This window comes from Wyeomyia smithii, chromosome 2 (genome assembly GCF_029784165.1).
Source record: "Wyeomyia smithii strain HCP4-BCI-WySm-NY-G18 chromosome 2, ASM2978416v1, whole genome shotgun sequence".
NCBI classification, from domain to species: Eukaryota; Metazoa; Arthropoda; class Insecta; order Diptera; family Culicidae; genus Wyeomyia; species Wyeomyia smithii.
In genome coordinates this window covers 54,706,421-54,733,028 of record NC_073695.1, presented here as the reverse complement: position 1 = coordinate 54,733,028, position 26,608 = coordinate 54,706,421, and the positions used below count along the sequence as shown (strand labels likewise).

At 37.5% G+C, this 26,608-nt stretch overlaps 1 protein-coding gene across 2 annotated transcripts in view; it reads right to left on the bottom strand.

Annotated features, from left to right (window-relative positions):
• LOC129720682 (terminal nucleotidyltransferase 5C) overlaps positions 1–25,798 on the bottom strand; it is a 197,841-nt gene extending 172,043 nt beyond the window's left edge. The window contains exon 1 of one of the 2 annotated variants that reach the window (XM_055672244.1): positions 25,650–25,798. Coding sequence is in view for 1 of the 2 variants with exons in the window: in XM_055672241.1 (XP_055528216.1) it covers positions 15,704–15,739 (36 nt within the window). In the remaining variant the exon portion in view is untranslated. Of the gene's footprint in view, positions 1–15,703; positions 17,434–25,649 lie in introns of those variants that run through there. The other variant, XM_055672241.1, reaches the window with a different exon arrangement.
• Positions 25,799–26,608: the final 810 nt, after the last annotated feature.

The following is a 26,608-nucleotide window of genomic DNA, read 5'->3' as shown; positions in this document are numbered from 1 at the left end:
CTCACTTTCGGCAGCCGGCTAGTTTACTATATCTCTAATTTCGTACTTGCATCCAAGGAGGTGCAGACAGCTGCCATAAGGTGGACAAATAAACCATATTTATCAATAAGAATCAATATTGATAGAAGTTTATTGATTTTTCGCAGACATTTTCTGCGTTCTCAGAAGAATACTCTAATATAATTGAAAATAAATTAAAATTTTGTACCTATTTAATACTCCTGTCAAAGTTTAAATTTACATAGTCCTTCCAAAGCGATAGCACCATGTCAGATCACAGCAACAAAAACAAAAAATCTATTTTCGTTTCAATTTCCGTCATCTTTTTGTCATGAAATTAATAGTTGGGTTTGCTGATGCGCGGAATCGATTTCATTATTAAATTGGTTATAATTGCGTTAAGTCTAGTTTATGCTGAATTTCCATTTGTTCTCTGAAGCTTTACTGAAGCATTTAGTTCAAGTTGAATTTCCATTTGACCAGTAAAATTTCGCTAACGCATATTTTACAAACAAATGATTAGTTTTCCATTTTTTCTCTTCAAGGCAAATTCAGCGCTGCTTGATGAGCATTTGACCTCATTTCCGTACCACGCGTGTAGAGCACACAGTTTCGTACCGGTTCCACTTTTAATCAAACATCAGCTCCCAACTGCTGGTGCTGGTGCCACCTTACACTGCACTTGACAACAAGGTCTATTGTATGCGAATGACAACGATATGATTATGTATTCAGTGTACCTCATCGCCAAGTGCTGTTACTGCAACTGCTGCTGCTCCGTCTGGTGAGCCGCCCTCCCGCCGGTTAGCTGTTTTGCATAATGACAATGATGAAAGCCATTGCAAGATGCACTAAAAACCTCTCAGATGTAGAGCAAAACAGGGCTGTTTTTGATAATTTGATAAAGAAAAAGATGTAACTGCCTGCCGGTAGAAGCGTGAGAGTAGGAAATTGTAATTAATGTGGAGCAAAAAGGGCTGTTAGTTGTTGTTATCATCGGGAAAAGGAATAATGCGTTAACCAGTTTCAGGTTGAGTTACTCTCAGGCCTACCACCCACCACTATACCAGATATGAAATAATTCGTCAGAAGTGTATAAACTTCAAATGACATTGATCACAGAACTCACCCTCAAAGCGAAAACGAAAGAAACGAACAAACAAACAAAACCGATTGTCTTATGTAACATCGCCTCCAGAGACAAACCACGGCACCAACATTCAATCTTTTCATCCCACAAATATACCAGTAATGGTAAACATCCGGCCCCAAACAACCGAAGCTCTGGGATTTTTTTTTCTGATTTCGCATTCAATCAAAACGAACGAAATGGACTGCTGCTGGTAAGGCAATGTTGATGGGTGTATACTATTCTGACCAGCCGGCGACCGCCGTCAGTCGGGTACGAGCCACAAAGAACCGGCAAAAAATTTTCCACCCGGGTTCCAGTGAAACGCACCTCTCTCCAGCATCTGCCATTTCGAACGACTGCTGAACAAAACCAGTTTTTATTATATTTTTATCTGCCAGCCAATAGAAATGAACTCCCCAGCTTTGTGGCAGGCTTATTTTTCCAGTCGATTTCAGCGAAGGGATTATAATGTCTTTGTGATAATTTGACATTTATAAAGCGAAACCATTGAGACCATTGACCGCAAGTTAGCAACTTCTCGCCGTTCTGGGCAGTTCGCCCTCGGTTCGTAGCCCCAGGCTATTGAAGAAAAAATCGAGAGGCAAAAAAACGTCACGTGACGGGAGTTTTGAAAGTGCCTGCTGCGAAGTATGTAACGGACTTTTCGAGGTGTTCGAATCATACCATCATCCGGTATTGCCAGGCGCACAGCACGAGAAGAACACTCTAGACTGGCAACCGTTTTGCTGTTGATGTGTCTCTCAGCCTCAGTCTCGGTGCGTACGTTTTGAAGCACGCCAACAACAGTAAGCGCTTCTTGTGTATATATTATACTCAGACCGGCTTCTTTATAAATACACACTCATGCTAATTACCGCTCGATAGAAAACAAGAACAACAACAACAACAACTAGAATGGCTGATTGTTTCGGTGGTAAATGCACTGTGAAGTACGACGACGTATGTTGTTGCCAAAGGCAAAAAGAATTTATTTTTAGACCATATGTGGTCTAATGCGGAGAGTCGGGAAACATTTGCGCTGAAAGCCGCATTCACCGTTGTTCGTTGTGCATTGACGCTGGTCGTCACATCGTCGGTTTCGTAGCGATGATGGCGACGAATGATAGTTGGATGTGTCGAATTCTTTAAAGCGAGCGTCTGTCTGGCAAACCGATGCGAAAAGTTCACTGAAAAGAAAATGAGGGCGACGTATTTTCTCCGAAATCGGTGTAGTACGATTATGACAGTGGATTGACTAACGTTTCAGACGACATCGAATTCCCGCTCTAACCTAATTAAAATAAATTGTTGGTTGCGGTTAACCTTGGCCTGGAGGTTGTACTGAACCGTATGGGCTTGTTTAGAAGGTTCAAAATTATTACAGAATTTTAGCTCCAGTGTTGTTTGACGTTCGACATAATAATTAGAATCAGAACATTAGAATTGACTCATTTGCGAACATTCCGATGTGTTTGTTAGCAGCAGTTCATGAAACACTGCCAGTTTAAAATTTTTTAAAGATATTATAAAATTGGTTTTCTATTTTAGTCCTTCAAATATTATTTTAGAGCACAAATAAACTTTGTGTATTTAAAAAATTGTACTTAAACGGTTGAATAAAGATAAACCTGTTTTCACATCATTCGGCTACAAGTGCAAAAAAACAAAGCCTTAAAGTTCTAAAAATAAAGGAGGACACACCTTTAGTTTCGTGAGAAGAGCGCTGCCTCTGCTCGCGATGCAGAATAAAGGTAAGCATGTACAGAGAATCTACAAGTAGGATTCTACTTTCGAGGTAGCGAAAAAACAGTAAGCTACCCGGCAGGGTGAAGGTCGGTTTGTTTCACAATTTTTATGACTATAATAAGCTTAAAATAATTTTCCATCAAAAAATTGAAGTTTATTGTATAAACATAAAATTGATTTAATCTACGCTCAAATTTAAAAAAATATAAGCTTGAAACGAGAGTTACGATCAACCTGCAGGCTAATTGTAACAACCATTTCATTATTTTACTGCTCCATTGTTGAAGGCGAACAATTGCTCGAATTTCCCGAAGTAAGCGAAATGTTGTCTTTTGAAATTACATTAATTCAAATATATCAAAATAGACACACTCTGTGGATGAAGCTTCTTTCCCCGAAATGGTTAAAATATCGTGTACAAAAGATGCCACTAGCGTTCCACAACTCCCGGATTTGTTCATCCCACTGCCTAATAGAAGTGGACTTTATCCTCCTTAGCCCGTAAAGAGAGTATGCGGGGCTTAAACAAAGAATCAAAAGCAACCATAATCCATAGGCGTGATCTAACGTAGGTACGTATGTTCTAATTCCACAAAAGGTCTCTTGGCTGTTTTGATTCATTTTTTCGTTTTCTGGTAACACAAGCTCATTTCTAACTGATATAATTTGATTTCACTTCTATTCAATAGTCGAGGGAGAAAGTTTGCATTCGTATCGAACTTACATCTTAGAATTTACTGCCGAATCTCGGTAATTTTTTGCCGAAAATGGCAACACTGAGAGCTCGATTCAAAACAATGACAGCAGTCTCATTTTTGCGTACATTTCGGTTGAATCTAACTGAAATTCCGGCACAAAATATCCTAAATCTCGGTAGTGTTGCTGATCTAGGTTTTCTTAATTATAATTAAATAAAATTATTTTCGCTGAATTCTCAGTTAATTGAGTTTAAACTGTGATGGCTTGGTAATAATTATTACCGAGCTCGAGAAACACTTTTAGATTTGTGAAATCAATGAAGTAGATGCTCAGAAATTCTTCCTAATTAGCAATAAATGCACATTTTTGTGTGCACTTATTTCTGGTACTAGGCTTGTCTTCACAGAATCACTAACGTGTAGAAAAATATCTAACTGAGAAAACAACTGCTGCTTTCAAATTCGGATCTAGAGTTCAATAGCAATATTTTAGAGAAAAAAACTCTTCTACAAAGTTATTACCTATGAAAAAGCGCTAAGGATGACCCAAATTTTCGATGAAATCAAGCATCTAACTTTTTATCTTTGTAGATAGAAGAAAAAGTTGTTTTACAATGTTATAGATCCATTAATTTTATGTAACTTTGTGTTTTCTCTATCTTCTCTATTGTTTTTCTCTATCTTTGAAAATAACCGACATAGTTTGAAAAAAAAAACACATTTTTCGCTCTAACATTTTTTTTTAATTGTCACATTAAAATTGTCTTTAATCGATCGGGCTTTATAAGAGAAACAATCTGCAATTCTGACATTGTGAATATCTCAATTCTACTCAAAACTATTACCTTTTTTTAATAAAAAGTATGCTTTTTCACAACGTTCTTTCTGGGGCAAACATGAGAAATATCTCTTGGTCCTAAGTTGAAGGGCACATTTGACTCTATACATGAAGAAATTTTTCAAAATAAGTTATTTTGTATATTTGAGTAAATTTAATTTGAAAACTTGACAAAAATTATAAGAACTTTATCAATTTTGCATGTAAAAGCAGATATTTTTGTTAGTATTTTTTTCTTGAAACTAGGAAAATAACCTTTAATTTGATCCAACAAGATCAAAAATCAATCAACTGGTTCGAAAGTTATAAATTTCTAAAAATATAATACTTTGAATAAAGCCGTTTTTTATGGTTACCCTATTTCGAAGCTCGTCGCCCCAACAATTCAACGAAAAAATACGGGTTTGATTTCTTTCGACGGAGATCCATCACTGCAATTTTGAGCACAATTGAAGCACTTCGGAAATAGGGTGACCATGAAAACAGCTTTATTTATATATTATTTTCAAAAATTCATAACTCTAGAACTAGTTGATCGATTTTGTATCTTTTTGGATCAAATTGAAGAAGTTTTTTCTTGTTTTGAGATAACATATTTTAAATATAATATAGATTTGTGTGCTTTTACATGCGAAATATTCAAAATTATTACAATTTTTGTCATGTTTTCAAAATAATGAATATATTTTGGAAACATGACAAAAATAGTAATAATTTTGAATAATAAAAATAACAAAGCAAAGTCTTGGTGCTACATTCCGTATTGTAACTCGCCCTTCTGTTTTACTATACACCGACTTCGCAGCCGAATGTTAAGTGTACAGGACAATTGCTGGGCTAGTACCGCTACGATCCTACTGGCACTAACAGTCTCTCCCGAGCCGGGAATCGAACATACGACATGCCTTGTAAGGCCAGCATCGTACCTCGAGACCAGCTGGGAGAAGCAAAAAACATATTTCTAAAAACTTCTTCATATGTAGAGGCAAACCAAGAGATATTTTGTTATGTTTGTCCCAATCAGAACGACAAACAAATCAAAACAGGCATATTTTTTTTGAAAAACATTATTACAGTAAGGTCTTTTTTACACGAGAGATGCATTCCAAATTTCTATGGGATCGCGTAAAAAAAAAACTTTTCTGAGCTGCAAATATAACGAAGAAAACCGTCTTAAAATGTTTGAACCTCGTTTGAATATGATAGTGATCAATATAGAGAACAAAACTCAACATTTTAAATCTTCAGTATTTATACCAAAAATTGTAATTTTTTTTGATAACGGATATAAGATAACCTTTGGCCTAAAACGAAAAACATGATGGAAATGAGGTCGATATCTTCTACCGTTTTTAAGTAATAAAGTAAAGCAACCCGCGTAAAAAACCATGCAAAAATAGACCTAACTGTAACTTTGAGTAAAATTGAGATATTCATGATGTCAGAACTGCAAATTGTTTCTCTTATAATGCCCTAAAAATCAATTTCAGTGTGAAATCTTAGATAACAATGTTGGAGCGAAAAATGTGTTTTTGTTTTAATCTAAATCGGTTATTTTTAAAGATAGAGAAAAACGTATTTTTGCAAAGTTGCTTAAAATTATAGGATCTATAATATTGTAGAACTACTTTTTCTTCTATCTACAAAGATAAAACAGTTAGGTACTTGGTTTTGAAAATTTGGGTCACCCTCATTTTTGATTTTTTTCGCTTTATCATATGTAATAGCTGTGCACAATAACTACACAAGAGCTCACTTCAGTGCTTTTTTACCAGGTGGGACAGTAGATTGCGTTGTTTGCTTTGCATCTCGAAACTTAACCAAATTAATCCAGCCGCCCGTCGCGCATGTGTGCTCTTTGAATGCTACAGAACTAATCTCTGCAGTGCACACCGCAGTGTGCTTCTTCTAACTTTTCTGGGAGCGGTGGACACACAGAACAAAGCAGAAGTTGGAATTGTGGTGTAAAAAATTGCTACAAGCAGCGCTGTGCAAAAAGTGATGAATAGTCACTCTGTTCTTTCCACATATTGAGAAGAATAACAAGTCTGTCTAGAATTTTAATAATTTGATAGGTTATTAATTACACATATTATCAGGTCAATTGTTATAACATAAACAATCCGAAAAAACTGCATGGAAAAGGTTTTTCGAAAATCAATTCATGTTTCCCGCCGTTATGAAACAGCTACTGAAAATAATCTGGATTACGAATTATTAAACGGGTACTAATTTGTGATTAAAATCGTTAATTAATATCTGGCTTAAGGTGCAATTAATAACGGACAGTTTGCTTGTTTTACCGAACCGCTTATTGAAAGCTCAGCTGTTGAGAACTCATAAATAAGTTCGCTGAGCTCGGTAAAAAAACTAAATATAGGACTAGACTAGTTGCAATAAGTTATAACAATAAGAGATGGAATTAACATCGAATACCACTGAGAATAAATTGCAACAAAACGATTGATAAACAGAAGGATTACACTCGTCAAAACGGGATATGCCTCAGAGGTAAATCTAGAAAAATATGAAAGATTAGAGCTTTTTAACCGCAGGAATGGTTGTTGAAATTTTAATACCCCTAGTCTCTGAAAACTTAAATGCCGAAATGAGAGTTTTCCCGTAAGCAAACGTGGAGCGAAACTTGGCGAACAATTACTATGCGGCCTTTTGAAGTACTTCCAAGCAGGCCAGGGGCACCAAAATACACAGGAACGTTAAAAAAGTTAGCATATCGTTTTTTCCAGTTTGAGCTTTAGGACAATTATTTTTTCGCTTTGATGTGAGAGCTGAGCCAAATCTAGGTGGGATCTTCTTCCATGAGACGTAACTAGTAAGACAGTTTGCTAAAACTACCAGAGTTCATCTCCTCTGTATTTTGGCTCTTGCGTGTGTTAAAAAATCAACTAACTGCATACAATGTGTAACTATAATTCATTCGCCACCTGTTTCAAACTATTTGAGCTCACCAGGGGAATTCCAACAAAACAAGTTGCTTCATCTAATCAATTAATATCTTGCACGCAGACCGAAAACGATCAACAAACAAGCTCGGTACACTTTCATCCGGTTACGGGCAGTTAATTGCCTTAGAACGAACGAACGAACAACGATCGTTTCAGGCGTCAGACAAAGTTCATATCGGCCCCATCATCACTGAAGCCAATCGGTAAGCAGCACTTTCAGTTTCCACATACTGGTTGGAAATGGTTCCAGTCCAGTCAAGTCATAGTAAGTCATGCACGCAAAACCCCCCCGGCCGCTGGTACACGTTTCCACCGGGACCAGTCTTCCTGATCCGTGACCATAGTTTTCACTTTCGTTGCACTGAATCGCCACTGGCGCCCTCTTGCATATACACACACAATACATGGTACCATTTACATTCTCGGGCAAAGCTAAGGGGGATCCCCCTTGGTTCAATTTTGACACAGGTATAAAACCGTACAGCACCTCATCACTTCACGCCGGGCCATCATCATTATCAACGAGTGCGGTTTAGCCGCCGAAGGAAAACGTAATTTTCTAATTTTTCAAGTGAAATTATCGCGTCTCCGTTACCGTATGTGAGTGCTCCCCGCACCTCTCAATCATATTCGATATCCGAGCTGTGGCTCTCCACTGTATATAAGACAAAAACGGTTCATAAACAACAAATTTGCCGCGTAGCGGCAGCAGTACTGCCCTCTTCCCAATCGATCCTCGATCGAAGCCGGCCGTTGTTCGTCCGAATTCAATGGCTGGCTGAGCACACGAATTTCAGCAATGCCAGCCAACGGTTAGTTTTTTCTCTATCTCTATCTCTTTCTCTCTATTCGGTTGATTATTTTTTTCTCTCTGATGTGCTTCTCCAAGCACCGCTACCCCTTAACCACGCGCTGTTCCACGGTTGCGAAAACAATCGCAGAGGTATTATTGTGATGGCATGAAAAATGTTGTAACTGCCGGCTGAACTGCGATCGACCAGTCGGACACTGACATATGTTTCGCTAATCACAAACGCCTTTCTGCTGCAATGCCACCGCCAAGGGTAGCCGGAGGGGTGGGCTGCCGGACTCCAATCGATTGAGTTGAAAATTTGCCTAAATATGGTTCGCATAGCGCACATACCATAAAACAGTTACACTCTCGGTGCCGGATTGTTGTGGTGTGAAGCAATGAACCACACGGAGCGGTGCGGCGTGAAAATTGGGGACATGTCACATACACGCGCCGGCTGGTTTGATCGCTACTGTAAGGCAATTGGATTGGAAATGATGTAGCGAAACGGATATGACACGAGACGAGACGGATATGACACGAGACACTCGAACGGATTCCGTTCGGCGGCCTATAGTTTCGAGAGTCACGCTTTGTCGCATGTTCTCGCCGCAGATATCCCCTCTGGCCATGTGGCGCACGATGATTAAAGGAAAATTCGAACGAAAGCAAGCAATCAATAGGTTATCATTTGTGTGTTTTTGCCAAAATCAGCGCTCATACTCTCTCTGATGTGTTCGAGCGTTGCGTAACTGTGGGAATTATTTCCATCAAAAGTTATAATTTATCTTTGGCAACACCGATTAATATTGTCTATTAGGTTTCTGCACGCAATAGTTGGATGGTGTGAAGCTTTTTCAATATGGTGCGAAACTGGCGAATACAGTCGACTGCCCGTATCTCAATATCTTCCCCTCGTCGATAATTTCAATGTTTCCTTAAAATTCTTATGCACCCAGAATCTTGTATCTCGATATATCGGATTCCTTTTATCTCGAAGAAAAATAGTAAGCTATTGCTTCAATTTTTCTCTCGATATCTCGAAGTTCTCTCGATATCTCGAAGGAACATGGAATCAAGCAGGGGCAAACGATAGCTGCCTGCCTAATATTACTGAGGCACGTGGAGCTGAGCAGCACGTTTTCAAAATTGCAAAAATATTAGATTTTCCTTAGAGCATTCTACTGATTAAAACACGCACTGGTCAACACAGGTACTCTCCAACAGCTCAAACTGGAAAAAATGAAAGATAATAGCTATTCAACCTTCCCTGTGAATTTTGGTGTTCCTAGCCACTGACTTTTTTCCAGAAAAGAGTTTTCTCGTAAACATAACGTTGAAACGACGAACCCGTTGAGCAATTACTATGCGAAAATCTCACGTTAGTTGACACGTTTTGGCAATGGCTAGGGGAACCAAAATTCATAGGAATGGTTGAATAGCTGTAAACTTTCATTTTTTCCGGTTTGAGCCTTTGTAATGCCTTTTTTTTATTTTGTCGACCAGTGTCAAAGATGAATGGCTTCAGAAGAAACGATCCACCAGGTACCTATTGAGGAGAAAAGTACGGAAATTAGGAGATCCTTTTGATCTTTGACTACCTATAGCTTCAAAGATTGTGATTTGTGGCAGTGTGTCTTTCAAAGATTACGTGAAGGTTTGTTTAGTTGGTATTAGATATTATTTTTCAACTATTTTCGTATCACCTGAAATAGCAGGGCAAAAAAAGAAACAACGCATCACTAAGGGGAGGAAAAGGGAGGTATCTCTTTCTGACCCTAGTGCATGCAGTGAGAATCTATTTCATATTCTGCCTGAACAAGCCTCCTGCAAAATAGTGGTGCTTGAAAATAAAACCATTCAAAATGAAATTTCTTTTTAAAAGAATAAAGTCAAATAACCACACTGAGGAAAACAATTTTTTAAAGCCCAAGTTATCTTTAATATGCGGGTAAATTGGGAGATTTTTTAAAAATTTGGCGGGGGTGAAAAACATACAAAAGCACTCAGATTGCTCATTTGTGGAAACTTTTCTCGCAAGAAGAACACACTCCCTGTGAAAAAAAAGTAAAAATTTTCGCTGTGCCAATTGTGACGGCAACCTTGTGTCGAACCAACGCTCAGTCCGTTAAGCTACTGTCAAAGCAAGGCAAGGTAAACAAAATTTAATTCCCAAACCAAAATAAATTTTAAAACATATTGCTAATTCTCCAATTGTACCAGTTGTACAGCCCAATTTTCCTACTTCTGTACAGAATTGACTTTCATATGCAAAAGTTGAATGTAGTTCGAGCGTAACGCCGGCATATCCTGGTAGCTCGAAAATGACCGTTAATGTGAGTAAGCAAAAAATAGAAATTCTGAACTTTGTTTGCAGAAAAAATATTTGATTCAAATTTTGGAATTATGAAAAAAAATTGCCTACAAAAGCAAACAAAAAATGTTGTTCTAAAGCTCAAAATAGTGTCCTTAGAAAGATTATAGCTTTTTAACCATTCCTGTACACTTTGGAGCCTCTAGCCAGCGCAGAAGTGCGTCAAAGTGCCACAGAGTAATTGCTCGCCGGGTTCGTCGGTTCTACTAAACTCGTTTGAGTCTCTGAAAAAGTGATCATGGATAGAGGCACCAAAATTCACAGGAATGGTTAAAATTATAAACGTTGTTTGAAAAATAAACTTTTGACTCACGAACAAATTTCTAGATCAGCTATTGTGCTATTCCTATCTGGTCAAGTTGTTGTTTAACATGGAATAAAATGCTTCAAAGGATTCAGAACGAAATTCTGAAAATGATTTTGAAGCGTCCTTCTTTGTATGATACACTCGAACTACATATACTTACTGATGTTGTAACATTAGAAGCTATGTCAAATAAAATATTACCAGTTTTCGACAAAAATCGTTGCAATCTTTAGTTGCCACGATAAGCTTTCTTTACAGCCAATAGGTAAGCAATTAAGTCAGTTGTAAGTTTATTTCCTTTTTTGACAAGTAGGTTCAAATCCCTGTGAGTAATAAGTCCTAATTGCGAAAGCGAAAACAAATCCTAACAATTAAAATTACACATTTCTAAAAAAATTATATCGCCACGCCGAAGTGTCATTCAAGTTAACAGAGATTTTTAAAATGACGTATCTGAAAATGCTGAATCTATAGAACAATGTTTGAAGTCAATTCTGACAACAACACTCTTCAGAATTTGAATGCAACCCTTCATGTAACGGACAACGGTCCGGCAGAAATTTAACAGAAACTTTAGAACTCTGATTAAAAGCGTTTCTCTGTCCATGAAGTGTCCCTCTAGCTCCTTGTTCTCCTGCTTTAGAATATTAATTGGCTGTTACACTAGTAAGCACTCCGCTTTGTGTCCTACTTCAGATCTTCTGCACGATCTAATCCAGTATTCTGGCTAGCTCCTTTTTACGATACCTCGCTATCTCGATGGTCCCTTCAACATCGAGACATGGAGAGTTGACTGTTGTAGGTTTAAAACCTGAACGACAATCATCTCGGCAACAGTCACTACAATAAAAAACAAATGTTTGCTAATAACCGTATTGTCTTACGCGATTGCTGCAGTGTTCCACAAGGAACTAGTTTAGGCTCTCAGCTGTTTTAACAAGTTTGGTTTATATTATCAAATCTGCATCAGCGACATTTAGTTGAGGAAGGATGGCGATTATAAGACTCCCAAATGAAATATTTTCAACATAAAATATGGTGCATCGCAGAGGTTTGTCGGTTGGCATACTTATGCGATAGAGTTCTACGAGTATACATTAATTCCTGCTGTTCGTCTCAGTTTTCAAACACCTCCGGCGTTCCACAAGGTAGCAGCTTAGGACCATTGCTGTTTACGCTGTTTTTTAACGCATTTTCTTGCTGCTGGATGTTGGCTGTAAACTAGTATACGCCGACGATCTTAAGCTGTATCTGATAATACGCTCTATGGACGACTGTCAGTGGCTTCAAGGACTTTTGGACAAGTTTGTTTACTGATGTCGCAAAAAACGGTTGACGATTAGCATTAGTAAGTGTCAAGTGATGACCTTTTACCGCAAAATGAATCCAATTGTATTCAAGTATCAAATCGATAATCAAGACCTAACAAGAGTTGACCGCGTAAGTGACCTCGGAGTTTTGTTGGATACTAAACTTACATTCAATCTACATCGTACTAACCTAATCGCTAGAGCGACGAGACAACTTGGTTTCGTATCGAAAATTACTCGCGACTTTATGTTGTATTGTGCTATCGTTCGGCCACTCCTCGAAAATGCCGGCTTGGTGACCCGATTAACCTGCCTCCATATTCTGACCGTTGTCGTCTGCCTGGGATTGACACATTGCAACGACGCAGAGAAGTTCAGCAAGTGGTGTTCGTAGCAAAAGTACTAAACTCCGAAATCGATTCACCAGAAATCCTTTCTAAATTAAATTTCCAGGCCTCACAGCGTCTTCTTTGCTCTACTGGATTGTTTCAACCTAGCTTTCACCGTACTAATTTCGGAATCAACGACCCGAAAGATCCAGATCCAACCTTCCTTTAATCATTCGATGACTCTCGAATGTTTCGTTGGGACTCCTTACGCTGGAAGTCGTGCACAGCCAAATAACGGACCTGTATTGAAATTTGCTTCCCACCCATTTTCCTACAAAATAAATCAACCTTACTGAAACGGCAAAATGGTCTACTAATTACCTACTTTTACGTAGTAGTAATTGAAATGCCGAAAAGTTTAAGAAACTCCTTAATATTGGCACCCTTTGATTTCAAATGGGGGTAGATTTTTTTTGGCGCTCATCAGTGTAGCAGTAAATAAGTAAAGTAGGGGAACTGCTCCATTATTTATCTCATCAAGCCGATATTCACGAAGAATACACGAATTAAACACCAAATTTTCACGAACTCATTGAACAAATAAACTAAATATGCTCAAGTGCTCTTGGGGAATCGTTCTTAGCTAGATTTATCCTGAATTTTGTAAAACAAGCCATTTTTTACAACGTTTCCATATCCATCTCAAAACTTGAATCACTGCTCAATTATTCATCTTACGACGACCCCATATTCATCACAATGTTAATCATGAATGAATCACATCATGAATGAACGTAGCCGCAGCCCGTCGTAGTTGGTTACCTAGATATCCGCTGTAGTTGTTTATGTGCAAATTTGGTAACCTAGGTAACCACTGCAGTGCTGTCGATTTATGTCAAATATGTCGGAATAATTCAATATTTTCAGTATGAATTTTTCGTACCAACAGAAACTGATTTGGCAACTTTTGATTTGCTCCAACGCAGTGGAAACAGATGAAAATACTCACAGTTGAAATTTAGTAATTGTAGAAATTCATCTTATATATGTATGCTAATTCTAGCTTGTTTTAGGAAATTTGAGGCGAACATTTCAAAGATTGAAGTATTCTTAGTGTAGTGAGTGATTTTGTTTAGTGATTAAAATAAAAAGTGGTCCGCAAGGGATGAAAAAAACTCTGATTGAACGAGTCCCGTTGTAGTCGTATAGAACAATGCGCGGATTTTGTTTTCTGAGGTAGGTGATTGAATTAAATGAGTTTTCGAGTGCAGATGCCCGATTAAAATATCAAATTTTGAGCTTTTAAATGAGTTTTTGAGGATTATACTTCATGAGAAATCTAAAGTGAACTAAGAAGAATCCATTCCATGGATTAGCAGATTGGTTTAGTTAGAAAATATGCGTTTTTTCCTTTTTTCAATTGTGTTTTCATGTTGTATGAGATGAATAAATGGGCGAGGTTGATAATGGAGCAGTTCCCCTAACTGATTTTAAATCACACATTCAAGATTGATAAAAGCAACACTTGAGAAAATTTTTTTATTTTACTGAAAATTTACTTTCAATTCCTTTGAGTAAATAATTTTGAACCACACGGGAATCTATAATAAAGTTAACTAATTTAAGGATTCAAGGAATGTAGCGTATAACTTTTTCAGGGACTTAAATGAGATTTCCCGTAAGCTACCGTTGAAGCGACGAACCCGGTTAGCAATTTTTCTGCGAACTTTTGACGTATACTGCATACAAAATTTACAGGAATGGTTAAAAAGCTATAATAAACATTATAGGGCAACTATTTTGAGTTTCAGGGTAACATTTTTTTCGTTTTTGTTGACCAGTGTAATCATACCAACGACCCGCGTGTACAAATTGGATTCCAAAAATTTTAGTAAGAAATTGTTCAACCCTAAAAATAAATCTTAACCGATTTAGTGACTGATTAAAAACTGTTAAGTGTAATAGCCCTGTGATTTTTTTTTTTTTTTTGAATTTTATCGTTCGTCAATTCATATCCAGCCTAATTATGTCACTTGAAAATAAATGTATTTTAATTGGTCAACAACTATGTGGGTAATCAATTTGGGCGGATCACACTAAACTTGATGGTACTCACTACGAGAGCCACTCCACTGCGAAAGAGAAGTGAAGTGATCGCAATCTTGTTATAGGAATCGTGCCAGTTGAATAAACATTGAATAGTAACAACAACAGTTAAATCAGGCTGATTTATCCACATAAAATCCCGAAAAATTAGCATTTTTATTTCATCTATTACCTGAAGCCGATGGTCGTAAATTTAATCACAAGGCGTCTGTACACAAACTTGGTATAAGTTGTCAGAAAAAGTTCCGGGAATAGGTTTGTTTTGATGTGCTGACATCAGCCTATAGTATGTTATTTTCGCTGTGTCTTCTATCTCCCTTCCGTTAATTAATTTGGCAATTGACGCTCAAAGGGTGTCTAGTTTTCTAGGAACCGATATTGCGTCTTGAACAGTATGCAACCTAAGCCGACTGCGTTGTGAATAATATTGATAATAAAATTCCAAACTCAAAACAGATGATTAGAAGCTCCTAACCAGATGATCTCAAAACTAAAAGTGGTAATGATTCACCAGTTACTAAACCGCACGCAAATTTTTGACGTAGGACTACATCTAACTTCAAACACGTAGATTCTAATTACTCCCTTATTTCATAAAACGTTTTATGTAAGTGTTTGAACTTGGATAACTGTTCCGAAATCAAAAAATTGTATGTTACTGATAACCAGGTTTTGTTTATTATGATAGTTATAGAAAATTGATGGATCGTGTACGAAACGAAATCTCTCTGTTGATGTGCTATTTGAAGGCGCATGAATTTGACATATTGAACTGTTGGCGAAATTAAGTTTTATTCCTATTCACACATCACTTATTGAAAAAAAAATTTTTTTAAATTTTTGGCTGTCAAATTACACTTTAAAAATTCGTTTACAGTGCTTCCAGTTGACTTGACACTTTTAATTATTACCTCCAGCAAAAATCTCAGATTCATAAAAGCACGTCTCTAACATTCATTTCTGGTCATTTTTGTTTTCCTGCAAATTAGTTAACAATACAACGTTTCGAGGGGAATGTCGGACCCGGCAACAGGCCGGTAAGATCAACAACAATAAACATAGCTCGAAAATAAATCTGAAACACGTAAAACTATTGCCACGCACCTTCTCATTGTAGGGATTTATCCAAGCAGATATCATGAAAACAAATTTTCGATGATCCGATCCACAGGAAAAAAAACGAACACAACGTACAGTGGGCCGATAGGGTCGACGAGGGGCGCTAGCGGCTAACAACTGGCTGGCTTGCTAATGCACACACAGATATAGACGCGAGAAACGGCAATGAAAAATCAACTCCGACGTTGTTATTGGTATTTATTCTTCTCCTGCTCGATTATGATGATTTCGCTATTGAATCTGTTTTCTTCGGTGCTTCTGCTTCCGAGCGATCTCACTTCTCACTCACACCCCTGCTGGGTGCGATATCGTCGACTGCGACAACGATTACGAGAACGACGGCGACAAATAATCACGGTGACTCTATGTGTTTGATCGTGAATCAAGAGAAAGAAAACCAGAAATGCCGTGCTTCTGGTGCGGTACTAACTACAAATTTACTTCCCGCGAGCACACCGATATATTTTGGTTGTACATACACAAGATATGTACGTTTTATTTCTTCTTTTGCTTCCACGAAACGAAACCAAATTTCAACGCAGCTCAATAATATTTTCCCACTTGGCTCCCTTTTTATCTTTGGAAAAGCGGCACGAGCAGCATTTGCTCTCCAGCTAATGGATCCGTAGTGTTATCACTTCATGTACTACAGTGGGTAAAAGCAAACTTTCGAATTCACTAATTTTTCCCGTCACACTATACGGTCAGCAATTGTGACGATCATTCACGAAAAGTTGTCAGTAGTGCAATGCGCACACACGGTATCGAAGGTCACGACGGTGACGGGGCCGGCTTCGTCGTCAAGTGAGATTGAGGTTCGTATTGGACACAGCTGGCACCCCGATATGTGTACACTCGCGTACACGACACCCAATGTTGACCAGATCACTGACACTGCCCACGATTGTCTAATGATTACCTGAATGTCACTCTAGATATAATGGCCAAATTTGGCCAACGAAATGGAAAAGTGAAAACAAAATCAATGTCGGGTCGGGTCTAAAAACGCCTACGCGAAGTACACCAGCTCACGAGCTCCGGGACAACAAACGACAATAACCACTAACCGCTCCAGCTGGTTAACTGGAATCGAGAGCTCCAAATCAGCGTGTTTCGAACAGCAAGTTCTGTTTTTGGATCAACTACTTCTCAGCTCAGTAGGTTTTCAACCGGTCGTTCGCTTCTTGCTCGGATTTGCCTCTGCCGCACCCGTTCAGCCAGATCGGGGAATGATTCGATACAAACAACTTCCTCAACCCGTTTCTTCACGATCACGATCACTCTCACGTTCCGAATCACCGTACAAGTCCTAATTATCCCACTTCTCGGTGATTGCGTTGCGCTGCGTCGTAGCAAAAGCACTACAATGAATGCACAGCCAGATCGTTGTTGCAGACAGGCAAAGATTACGCGAAATAGACCAAACGCTGTATAAATCGACTCATTCGCTGCTTTCCTCCGTACCTTCGTCTTTTTTTTTTGATGTCGTTTTATGTGGTGAACACAATTTCCACCTTTTCTTCCTTCGGGCTCCCGTAAATCGTTTGCTAGCACTACCACTTCCTTCAATGCACTGCAGTTACTACTGCTGCTGCCAGAGGCTGAAGGCTGTTCGCTGTATCTTAAATTATTATTATTGTGGTGATTCAGAAAAAACGCAACCAATTACGCTCGACAATACTGACAAACTGACTCTGAACTGGACGCCGCGACTACGAACCAACGACTACGCGTTCGATTGGTACCGCGGCTCAGTGGTACTCTCTGGGAACTCGCGCGACAGTAACCCACTCTCCTGAGCTGTCGGCCGTGAGTACCAGCACAAACACCACCAACCGGCGGGCCGCAAAGGCCGCAACGCTAGTTCTGCTCGAGCGAAAGGTGGTTTTGCCTTCACCAGAAATCTATCTACGTGAGTTGATGCAATTCAGCTATCTATTATCGTTAATACCGCTTTTTTTCTAAATTTTTCGCTCAAAAAACCACTTCCACTTTCCAGATGCAACCAGAAGCTAGCGAAACACACTGTTTGTCACCGCGCTTTGTTGAAATCGCACTCGCAAGGACACGTCCTTGCCATCTTTTGCCAGAGCAAAGTATATCACATGTTTTCCGATCCGGCAGCCCCGGTACGCTACAATGGAATATTCAAACTTTTTTCCAGTCACGTGTCCAGTGAAAGTAAAAATAGTAAATAGATGCCAGTACGTACAATAGAAGCAATCCACGTGCTATTGTGAAGTGGATTCCACTTGAATCTGTGCTTTGAGATAGATCGTATCAGCTTCGAGTGGAATGCAATTGTGCATTTCCACGAGAGATAGGTAAATGACAAAACATGAGTATTTTTGATTTGCATGGAACTTTGTATTTGCTTTATTCTTGAAAATACATGATTTTTTCACAGATAATTAGACTATTTCTAGTCTAGTCTAGGCTAGTCTACGCTTACATCGCCAGCACTTGAGAGAATCCTGGTAAATGATACCCATAATTTTTCATATCAGAAAATGATTTCCATACATTTTTCTTATCAAACCATGCCAGCCTTACCTCACTCAATAGGAGACGATCTTACCCCAACAGCACCCATTTTTTTGAAGAGAGTATATATATTAGTTTTGAACTTCCCAGCTGGTCTCGAGGTACAGGTCTAACAAGCCAGTCGAAGTCTGAGTCAAATAAACAGAATAGCACGAGCCACCTCGGCTCAATACTGGATAAGAAGAAGAAGAAGATGTCTAGTACCTACTTCAATTTACCTCAGATCGACTTCCTGTGATTGTTTAAAATACAGGCAAAAAATTGTAGAGCAGCGAAAAAATATTTCAATCCTTTCACATGAATAAAAACATGAACTCCACTCGCGAAATATTGGAAATATTACATTTGTTTGCGCATCGACTAAAGTTGCGTGTATTTAGTCTATTATATTGACGTTTGACGTTTCACGGTGGCTTCAATGTGTTTTAAAATTCCCAAAAGTGATAAATATTATCACTTCACATATTCAAAAGCACACATAATTGGTGTTTCCGAGTAAGTTTTTTTTGTATGGACTCCCTCACCGCGACCAGAATCGTTGATCTATTATTAGATATGCCCGGGTGTCTGCTGTATCCCGTACTTCTACTATTAGCAACACCGCTATTGAGAAGCAGCATGCTTATTATTATTGTTTTATCCGTGCTTGTGTGTAATGTGATTTTACCTCTCTTTTTACACGCAATTGGCTCTACCGAGGATCCTTCGTCCTGCCAAATATCGCCAATTACAATTTTCTGGAGAAGTTTCGTTGAACGTCCTTCTGACCAGTTTTATTGATAAAAGGAACTTATTTTTTGTTAGGAGGAAGTCACACCAAGGTATTTTAGAATTCAGCGTAAAAGAAGTGTAAAGGGTGGGAGTCTGAGAATGAACCCATGCTTAAGCCCTTTTTGACATCGAATGGCATGATTCTACTGAGATTCGAACCCACGACCATCCGTTTTACAAAGTGGACTCTGTAACTTTGTAGCTACGCAGCTTCCTTACTTTCTCGCACTGAAGAGAAATATAATGTAATATAAAAGAAACGCTCTCACCTATGTTTTCTGGAACAGATTAGAAATATGTTTAGACTGTTGCTTGTCACCCGGCCAAAAAAGGCTAGATATATTCACTGCTGCGTTTAACGACTTCTCTTCAAATTTTTCCATCACTTGCCTCTGTAACTCTAGGAATTATACCAGATTGTCCGAGTTTTTACGTCCTGTTTCTAGCATGATGTACATGGTGAGACATGGTGTAACGGTATATATAAAGCAGAATCGGTCATATCGGAACAAAACTGTCAGAGACTAAGTTTGTTTATAAACAACTAGTGCATAAAAATTATCGCATCTCATGATATATCGTTTGGATGTATTTAAATTCTAAATATAGCCTTACTACCAACTTTTAACCATTTAAGAAACAATTTTCTACTTAAAACACCTGAATTTGCGGAATTCATATACCTAGTTAGTGAGGATGCTTCGTCTCCAACCCTCCGAGGTGAAAAAATTCTTCCTCACCCCGCACCAACTTTTTGGTCGAACCGTTACACCATGTCCTACTCATCATGGTTTTTAGTAGATTTGTTTACACTTTTCACTTTTTTACAAAAGCAAAACACCGTTGCACAACTATCGAAAAAAATGTAAACAAAATTGTAAAAAAGTTGCGACTTTTCGAGGTCGCAGATTACTGCGATGTTTGGACTAGGGGAACTGCTCCATTATTCAGCTCATTAAGTCGATATTCACTAAGAATGCACGGATTAAACACCAAATTTTCACGAAATCATTGAACAAGTAAACTAAATATGCTTACGTACTTGTATGGAATCGTATAGCATTGTATATTTAGTAAAATTAGCTAGATTTATCCTGTATTTTGTAAAGCAAAACCAATTTTCACAACGCTTCCGTGTCCATCCCAAAACTTGAATCACTGCTCAATTATTCATCTCACGACGCCCCCATATTCATCACACTGTTAATCATGAATGAATCACATTATCATGAATGAACGTAGCCGCAGCCCGTCGTAGTAGGTTCCCTAGATATCCGCTGTAGTTGTTTATGTGCAAAATTGGTAACCTAGGTAACCACTACAGTGCTGTAAATTTATGTCAATTAAGTCGGGATAATTCAATATTTTCAGTATTATTTTTTTGTATTAGCAGGAACTGATTTGGCAACTCTTGATTTTCTTCAACGCAGTGAAAACAGATTAAAATACATACAGTTGAAATTTAGGAATTGTAGAAATTCATCTCATATATTTCTGCTAATTCAACCTTGTTGAGGTGAACATTTCAAAGATTAAAGTATTATTAGTGTAGTGAGTGATTTTGTTTAGTGATTAAAATAAAAAGTGGTCCGCCAGTGATGAAAAAAACTTTGGTTGGCTGTTGAACGAGTCTCGTTGAAGCCGTATAGAACGATGCGCAGATTTTGTTTTCTGAGGTAGGTGATTGAATTAAATGAGTTTTCGAGCGTAGATGCCCGACTATAATATTAAACTTAATGTTTTTAGGTGAGTTTTTGAGGTTTATAATTTATGAGGAATCTAAAGTGAACTAAGAAGAATTCATTCCATGGATGAGCAGATTGGTTTATAAAGAAAATATGCGTTTTTTCCTGTTTTCAATTGTGTTTACATGTTGAATGAGATGAATATACAGGCTGAGATGAATAATGGAGCAGTTCCCCTATTTAACCTAAAACCGCTCAAACCTAATTAAAAAAAAACGTATCAGTTGTAGTTTGCATTTTCTAATTATTTGTTTTTATAATATCCGTGTAAAATTTACGTCATTTATAAATCTGATTTAAAACAGAAATGTCACTTAGATCATCTTTGAAATTATGGTCAAAATATTGTTTTTTGGACCTCACCGTTTGTACTTTTTTTTCAACTCCGTCATTTCTGAACCGATTTTCAATGTTTCAGCCGTTTTGGGAAAAGGAAATATATAAAGTTTTGTTCTAACTGCGCCATACTTGAAGTTTTTGTTGTTTAGTTTGATACCTGATATAATACTGATCGCAACTCTGTGCTATCTTCGATAATGGGAATTAGGCTTTTTTCTGATAACACAGCTGTATTCCTGGAAATTTTACGGCCGACAGATTTTGATTGTCAATGCCCCCGTTTGTGTGTTGCCAAAGTACGGACAATTTTTTTGCGATTGAGGAAGTACTGGTCAATGCACCTACCGCAGTTTTTACTAGAGTAAGAAGCTGACGCTGCTCCCACTACCTGCTACCCGCTGATACCCGCGATAGCTACTGCTGCTGGTACCCGCGGCCGCTACTGCTGCTGATAAGCGTTGCAGTTGCCGCTGCTGGTTCTCGCTGCTATTCGCTGCCACTATTATTGCTGCTTAGGTAGGCCAGTGAAGGAAATGAAATTTGAGCTGATTGTTTTTTCATCTTGAGTTGTGCACATCATGAAGTGCACAGTTCATGACTAAAATTGTATCCTCTCAATACGTAATAAAATGTTGGTGCCTTGGTCACTCGGAGATGACAAATACAACAGTTGACTACATACAACTCTGAGAATAGAGTGATGCGCGTTGCTCCGTTGTAATTCTCTATTCGTACGTGGCGCATCGTAGGAAAAAAAAGATAGCAACAAGCAAAAGAATAATTGAGAGTCCCATAAATGTTGGTTGGTTTGCATCTCGCATCGCAGTGACGCAGCAGCGATGATGCGGTGCGGTGATGATGGGAGGGAGAGTAAGTAGTTCGGATGGTATTTTTTTAGCAGGTTTTCTATAGCAGCCAAACAGATACCAAAATGTGCTATGTTTGTTACCGAGAAATCATACGTTTGTTGTATTGCGTTGCGATTTCGTCAATGACATTACTCACTAGTTTTTGTTATGATTAGTGAATGGAATATTTTCCTCATACTAATTAGGGTAGTAACGTCATGGAAGAGTGAGAGGGGATGGAGTTTTGAAAATCTTTGAATAATGCTTGACTTGCTTTTGAACAGGTTTTAGATGCATTATTGCATATTTTGATACTGCATTTTCACGTTTCAGTGCTGCGATTTTCAGGTTTTAGTGCTGTATGCCAATTGTGTTGAACCGAATATATTTGTACAGAAGTACAGAAATAACACCGAGAGGTAAAATAAGGCTTCTTTAGCAAAATCTTTAGCAAAAATTTGTAGAGGTTTGTAGAATTATCATTCTTATTAAACATATGCTGGCAACGACATTTTTATTATCACTGGACTTGTTTATTCATACTTAATTCAACAAGGAACTTGTAATATAAGCATAACAACTCAGATCTTTTTTTCCCTTCCTTTTCAATTTTCTATATTTCTGAGTACAAATGACATAAAGTATTTACAGATCAAATTTGTAACGGCTAATTTAACAAACATATTTACCCTAGTAAAAATGTTATGCAACTTAAATCCAAACAAAATATGGCAAGTGTTTTTTACGTCTAATGCCTGATTAATACCTGAGAAAATCTGCAATATTTTGCAAATCATTAAAACTTTTTCTATCTTTCACAACAGTTCGAAAAACATAGAGGAGAAACAATTGGTATGATAAAAAGCTCATCGAAGCTTTTTTCCTGATTGGTCTGATTTTAATTAGTCGAATGTTCGCGGAATACCAGTTCAAGAAACACTAGTTGAATGAAGAAAAAGTAAAAAACAAATCTCAATTTTCATGTGTTTTGAAATGTATTGAAGATATATTTTGTGAAAGGGCTATCAATAAACCACGTATACACATTGAGGGTCATTTCTGATCCCTCTTTCGTTACCTTAGAAAATAGCTGAAACTCACGAGAAATTAATTTTTTAGGTTGCTTGAGATATGTATGACGCTTACAGCACAACTTCATAGCTTTATGCAAACACTAGTACCTAACCTACGAACTAGTAGTGAAATTTATGTTTCACTTATATAAGAGCCCTCCCTTCCAGAGGAGGGAGGGGTGTCAACTTACCATTGACATATTTCTTACTCCTAAAAACCTCACCATGTCAAATTTGGTTCCATTTGCTTGATTAGTTTTCAAGTTACGCAGGAGTTTGTGTTATCGCCCTCCCTTTAAGAAGATGGAGGAGTCTCGAGCTGCTCTAATAACCTTTCCGGCCTCAAAAACCCCTACATACAAATTTTTTTGCCGATTGGTACAGTAGTTTTAACGTCTTTAATGATCAGGAGAGACAGACAGACAGATAGAATTGCTTTTTGATATGATAAGATTTCTTCTTTTTCTTTCTGATTTTACATATTAAATTATTGGTTTACCATCTTTAATAACGAAATAATAATAAAAAAAATTTCCCGATTTTATCACTTTCCCTATTTTATCACCTCAAACATCATAGAGGGGGTGATAAAATCGGGGAATCACTGTATCTGTTTCCTTAAACCTCTTTTCTAGAACCTTTAATATTGTTATACATTTTTATACATTATTGCAATATATATTTGCAGGATTAGATCAGAAATTATTTCTTTTATGGAAATCGGAGAGTAACATTTTGTTCTCGAAAATTCCTGAGGTTATTTTTATTATGGTGTACATCTTTCTTGAAGAAAATTCAATCACGACTTTCTCAACAATAGAGTAGTGAAATTTGAACAACCTGTTCGATACACATTTCAAGCAAAAATTATTGACTTGCTCTTAACGTAAAAAAAATATTGTTAATCCTAGAAAGATAGTTTGCGTCAATATGCTTCCTCACTTTCAGTGACATTACCCTCTGTTTTATTTTAATAGTGGGATTTCATTCTCGTTTCTTGAAATAAATTTTGGTAGGTATGTGTATCGATAGCACATCGATAGTTAACATCGTGATGACCACTCATTATTGACAGATTGACAGATTTTGAGATTTAAAAGTCAATTTTCAATCAACATAAGTTTATCTTTCCAGGGTTAATGTAAAATCAGCTAACATATGAGCAATCTTTCACATACATCGCATTTGTCACAAAAATATTGTCGTCTTTACTTATTTAACAATTAACTCTATTCGATATTACGCACAGGAACAATCTGATTAGAATCACTTTTTCAAAAATTACACCAAACATTTATCTATTATATTTGATCATAAATTACTGTAAACTGATTCCTCCGGAATGTAGAATGTACTAAAAGTTCAATAACAATAATGCATTCAGCAACTAGTATAGAGAAAAAATGCATTTTTGGCGAAATGAAACGACCACGTGGTTGCAGACACTGGGGAAACGGGAGGGTTTACCAAAAGACCACGAAAGACCACGGGGGTAGAAGGTATAAAAACTGATCAAAATATGACCACGTGGTTTAGGAACGCCCCTAAGGTGTATGCGTTTATTAAGTTATTGCAGTTTGATTGTATGTTATGTCACTAGCGTGAGGATGGCCATGGTTCGCACACAGTTTTAAGTTATTAATTTTGAAAAAATATAATTATTATAAAAATAAAAATACCATTTCTTCGACGCGATATTTAAAAGTCTGAAATGTCACATTAAATACATTTCTGATGCTTCGAAATGCAATTTGGTTTGGTTTTTAAGATGACTCTATCTGAATTAAAATGACTCGATAAATTACCTTTTTTCGAAATTTTCAATTTTCTCAATTTTGTAACCTATAACGAATCTTTTTTGTTTAACGAGATTCTCCAGAAAGCTTTGCACAAAATATACATTTTTGAGAAAGATATATATTTTTAATCAATTGTAACTATACAAAGCAGGAGAAAGTATCATAATAATATCATAATCAGATATTAGGAACTCGATAATACAATACTTAAATTTGATCTTATTATCGTTCACATAGTTGGTAAAATAACAAAAAATAAAACCCACATATTGTTCCTTCAAGACTAGATGAATAACAAATCTTGATATTCAATAACAAAAAAATAACTGGGTTTAAAAATCGCGAAAATAACCAATTCAGATATGTTAGAATTATTGAGCACTAAGTGCATGCACCAAATTAAAACAATCAATAACTGAATATTTGCTCTTAAAACGCCGTTTTAATGCAATATTCGAAAATCAATGCAAATATCTTTTGATCAATTAAATATAGCTGATCAAGCCTGCTTTGCAATTATACGCAATCATACTTACCGAATAACATTAAACACGTTGAAAAACAAAGGAATATCAATCATTTACGACACAATTACCCGTACAACTCACCGAATACAAGTCAGTTCCGTTATCTTTTAAACTCTTTCTATGACTTCAATGTGAGCAGAAGTCAGCACACGTTTTATTTTGAAATTCTATATAAAAATTACACAAAACATCGAAGTGAGATAAGAGAATCAAGAATTCAAAATTTGGTAAAAATGCCTTTCTTGGTTCTTAAGGGGTTAAATAAAATCAAGAATTAGGCCATACCTTCTGCTTCTAATTCTGCAGCGATTTTGTTCCAAATGACCGTTTTTTGCCGCGAGTCTAAATACCGTGCCTCTCCCAAATCGTACAACACAGGATGGCTTCTCACAAGTTCGATCAGTTTTTCGTCATCCATTTCCAATATTTTTTTTAGCAAAAACACAACACTTTTTAACACAACACTTTTCCTGAACTATCATTCAACGTTTGACTGTGACGGCAATATGCATGAATGCAAATGCAAAGCAAAACCGAAAATATGTTACTACTACATACACGCATCTACCCGATGCCTTCCGTGCACTCTCCCGGCAACACAAAGTATCGTCGGCAACGATAGTTTTTTTCTCGCACGGCGGCAGCACGACGGCAAGTCAGCGCTGCTCCGGTCTGGGCACGTCGCGTCGGTGTGAATGCGTTCGTAAGAACGCATGCAATCAATCTCAAACGAGCCCGGATGACACACGGATCAGCCACGGCCCGGTCCCGGATCGGAAGCAGTGGAAATAGCCAGTTAACGAAGATCACAAAAGAGCACCATATAAAAAAATCGTTACTGGTGCACTCTCTCCGCCTTCCTTCTTACGATGTACTTTTCATCGTGGGAGCACGCAATATATGTTATTCTCTATGTGCACAGCTGAGAATATAAAGTTAGTCGCGTTATGAACAAGTAATGAATAAGAGAAATTGGATCGTAAATATTTACTCAATGATGGGGATTTTTTTTTTCAAGAAAGAGAGTTCGTGTTTTCCTACTCTCACTCAACTCAACGGGGTTTTTTTTTTTGGTGGTAGCTGGTAGGTGCAAGCGCAAGTGCAAATTGCAAGTTGGTTAGAAGATTTTGTCGGTATGAGGCGTCAAGATGGACGAAGGGCTAAGAAAAAAATAATGTATCCGAAAAAGTTAGGCAAATGTTTGTGGCGGAGAATGGCAATTTCCGATGCACGGCGGTGGAAAA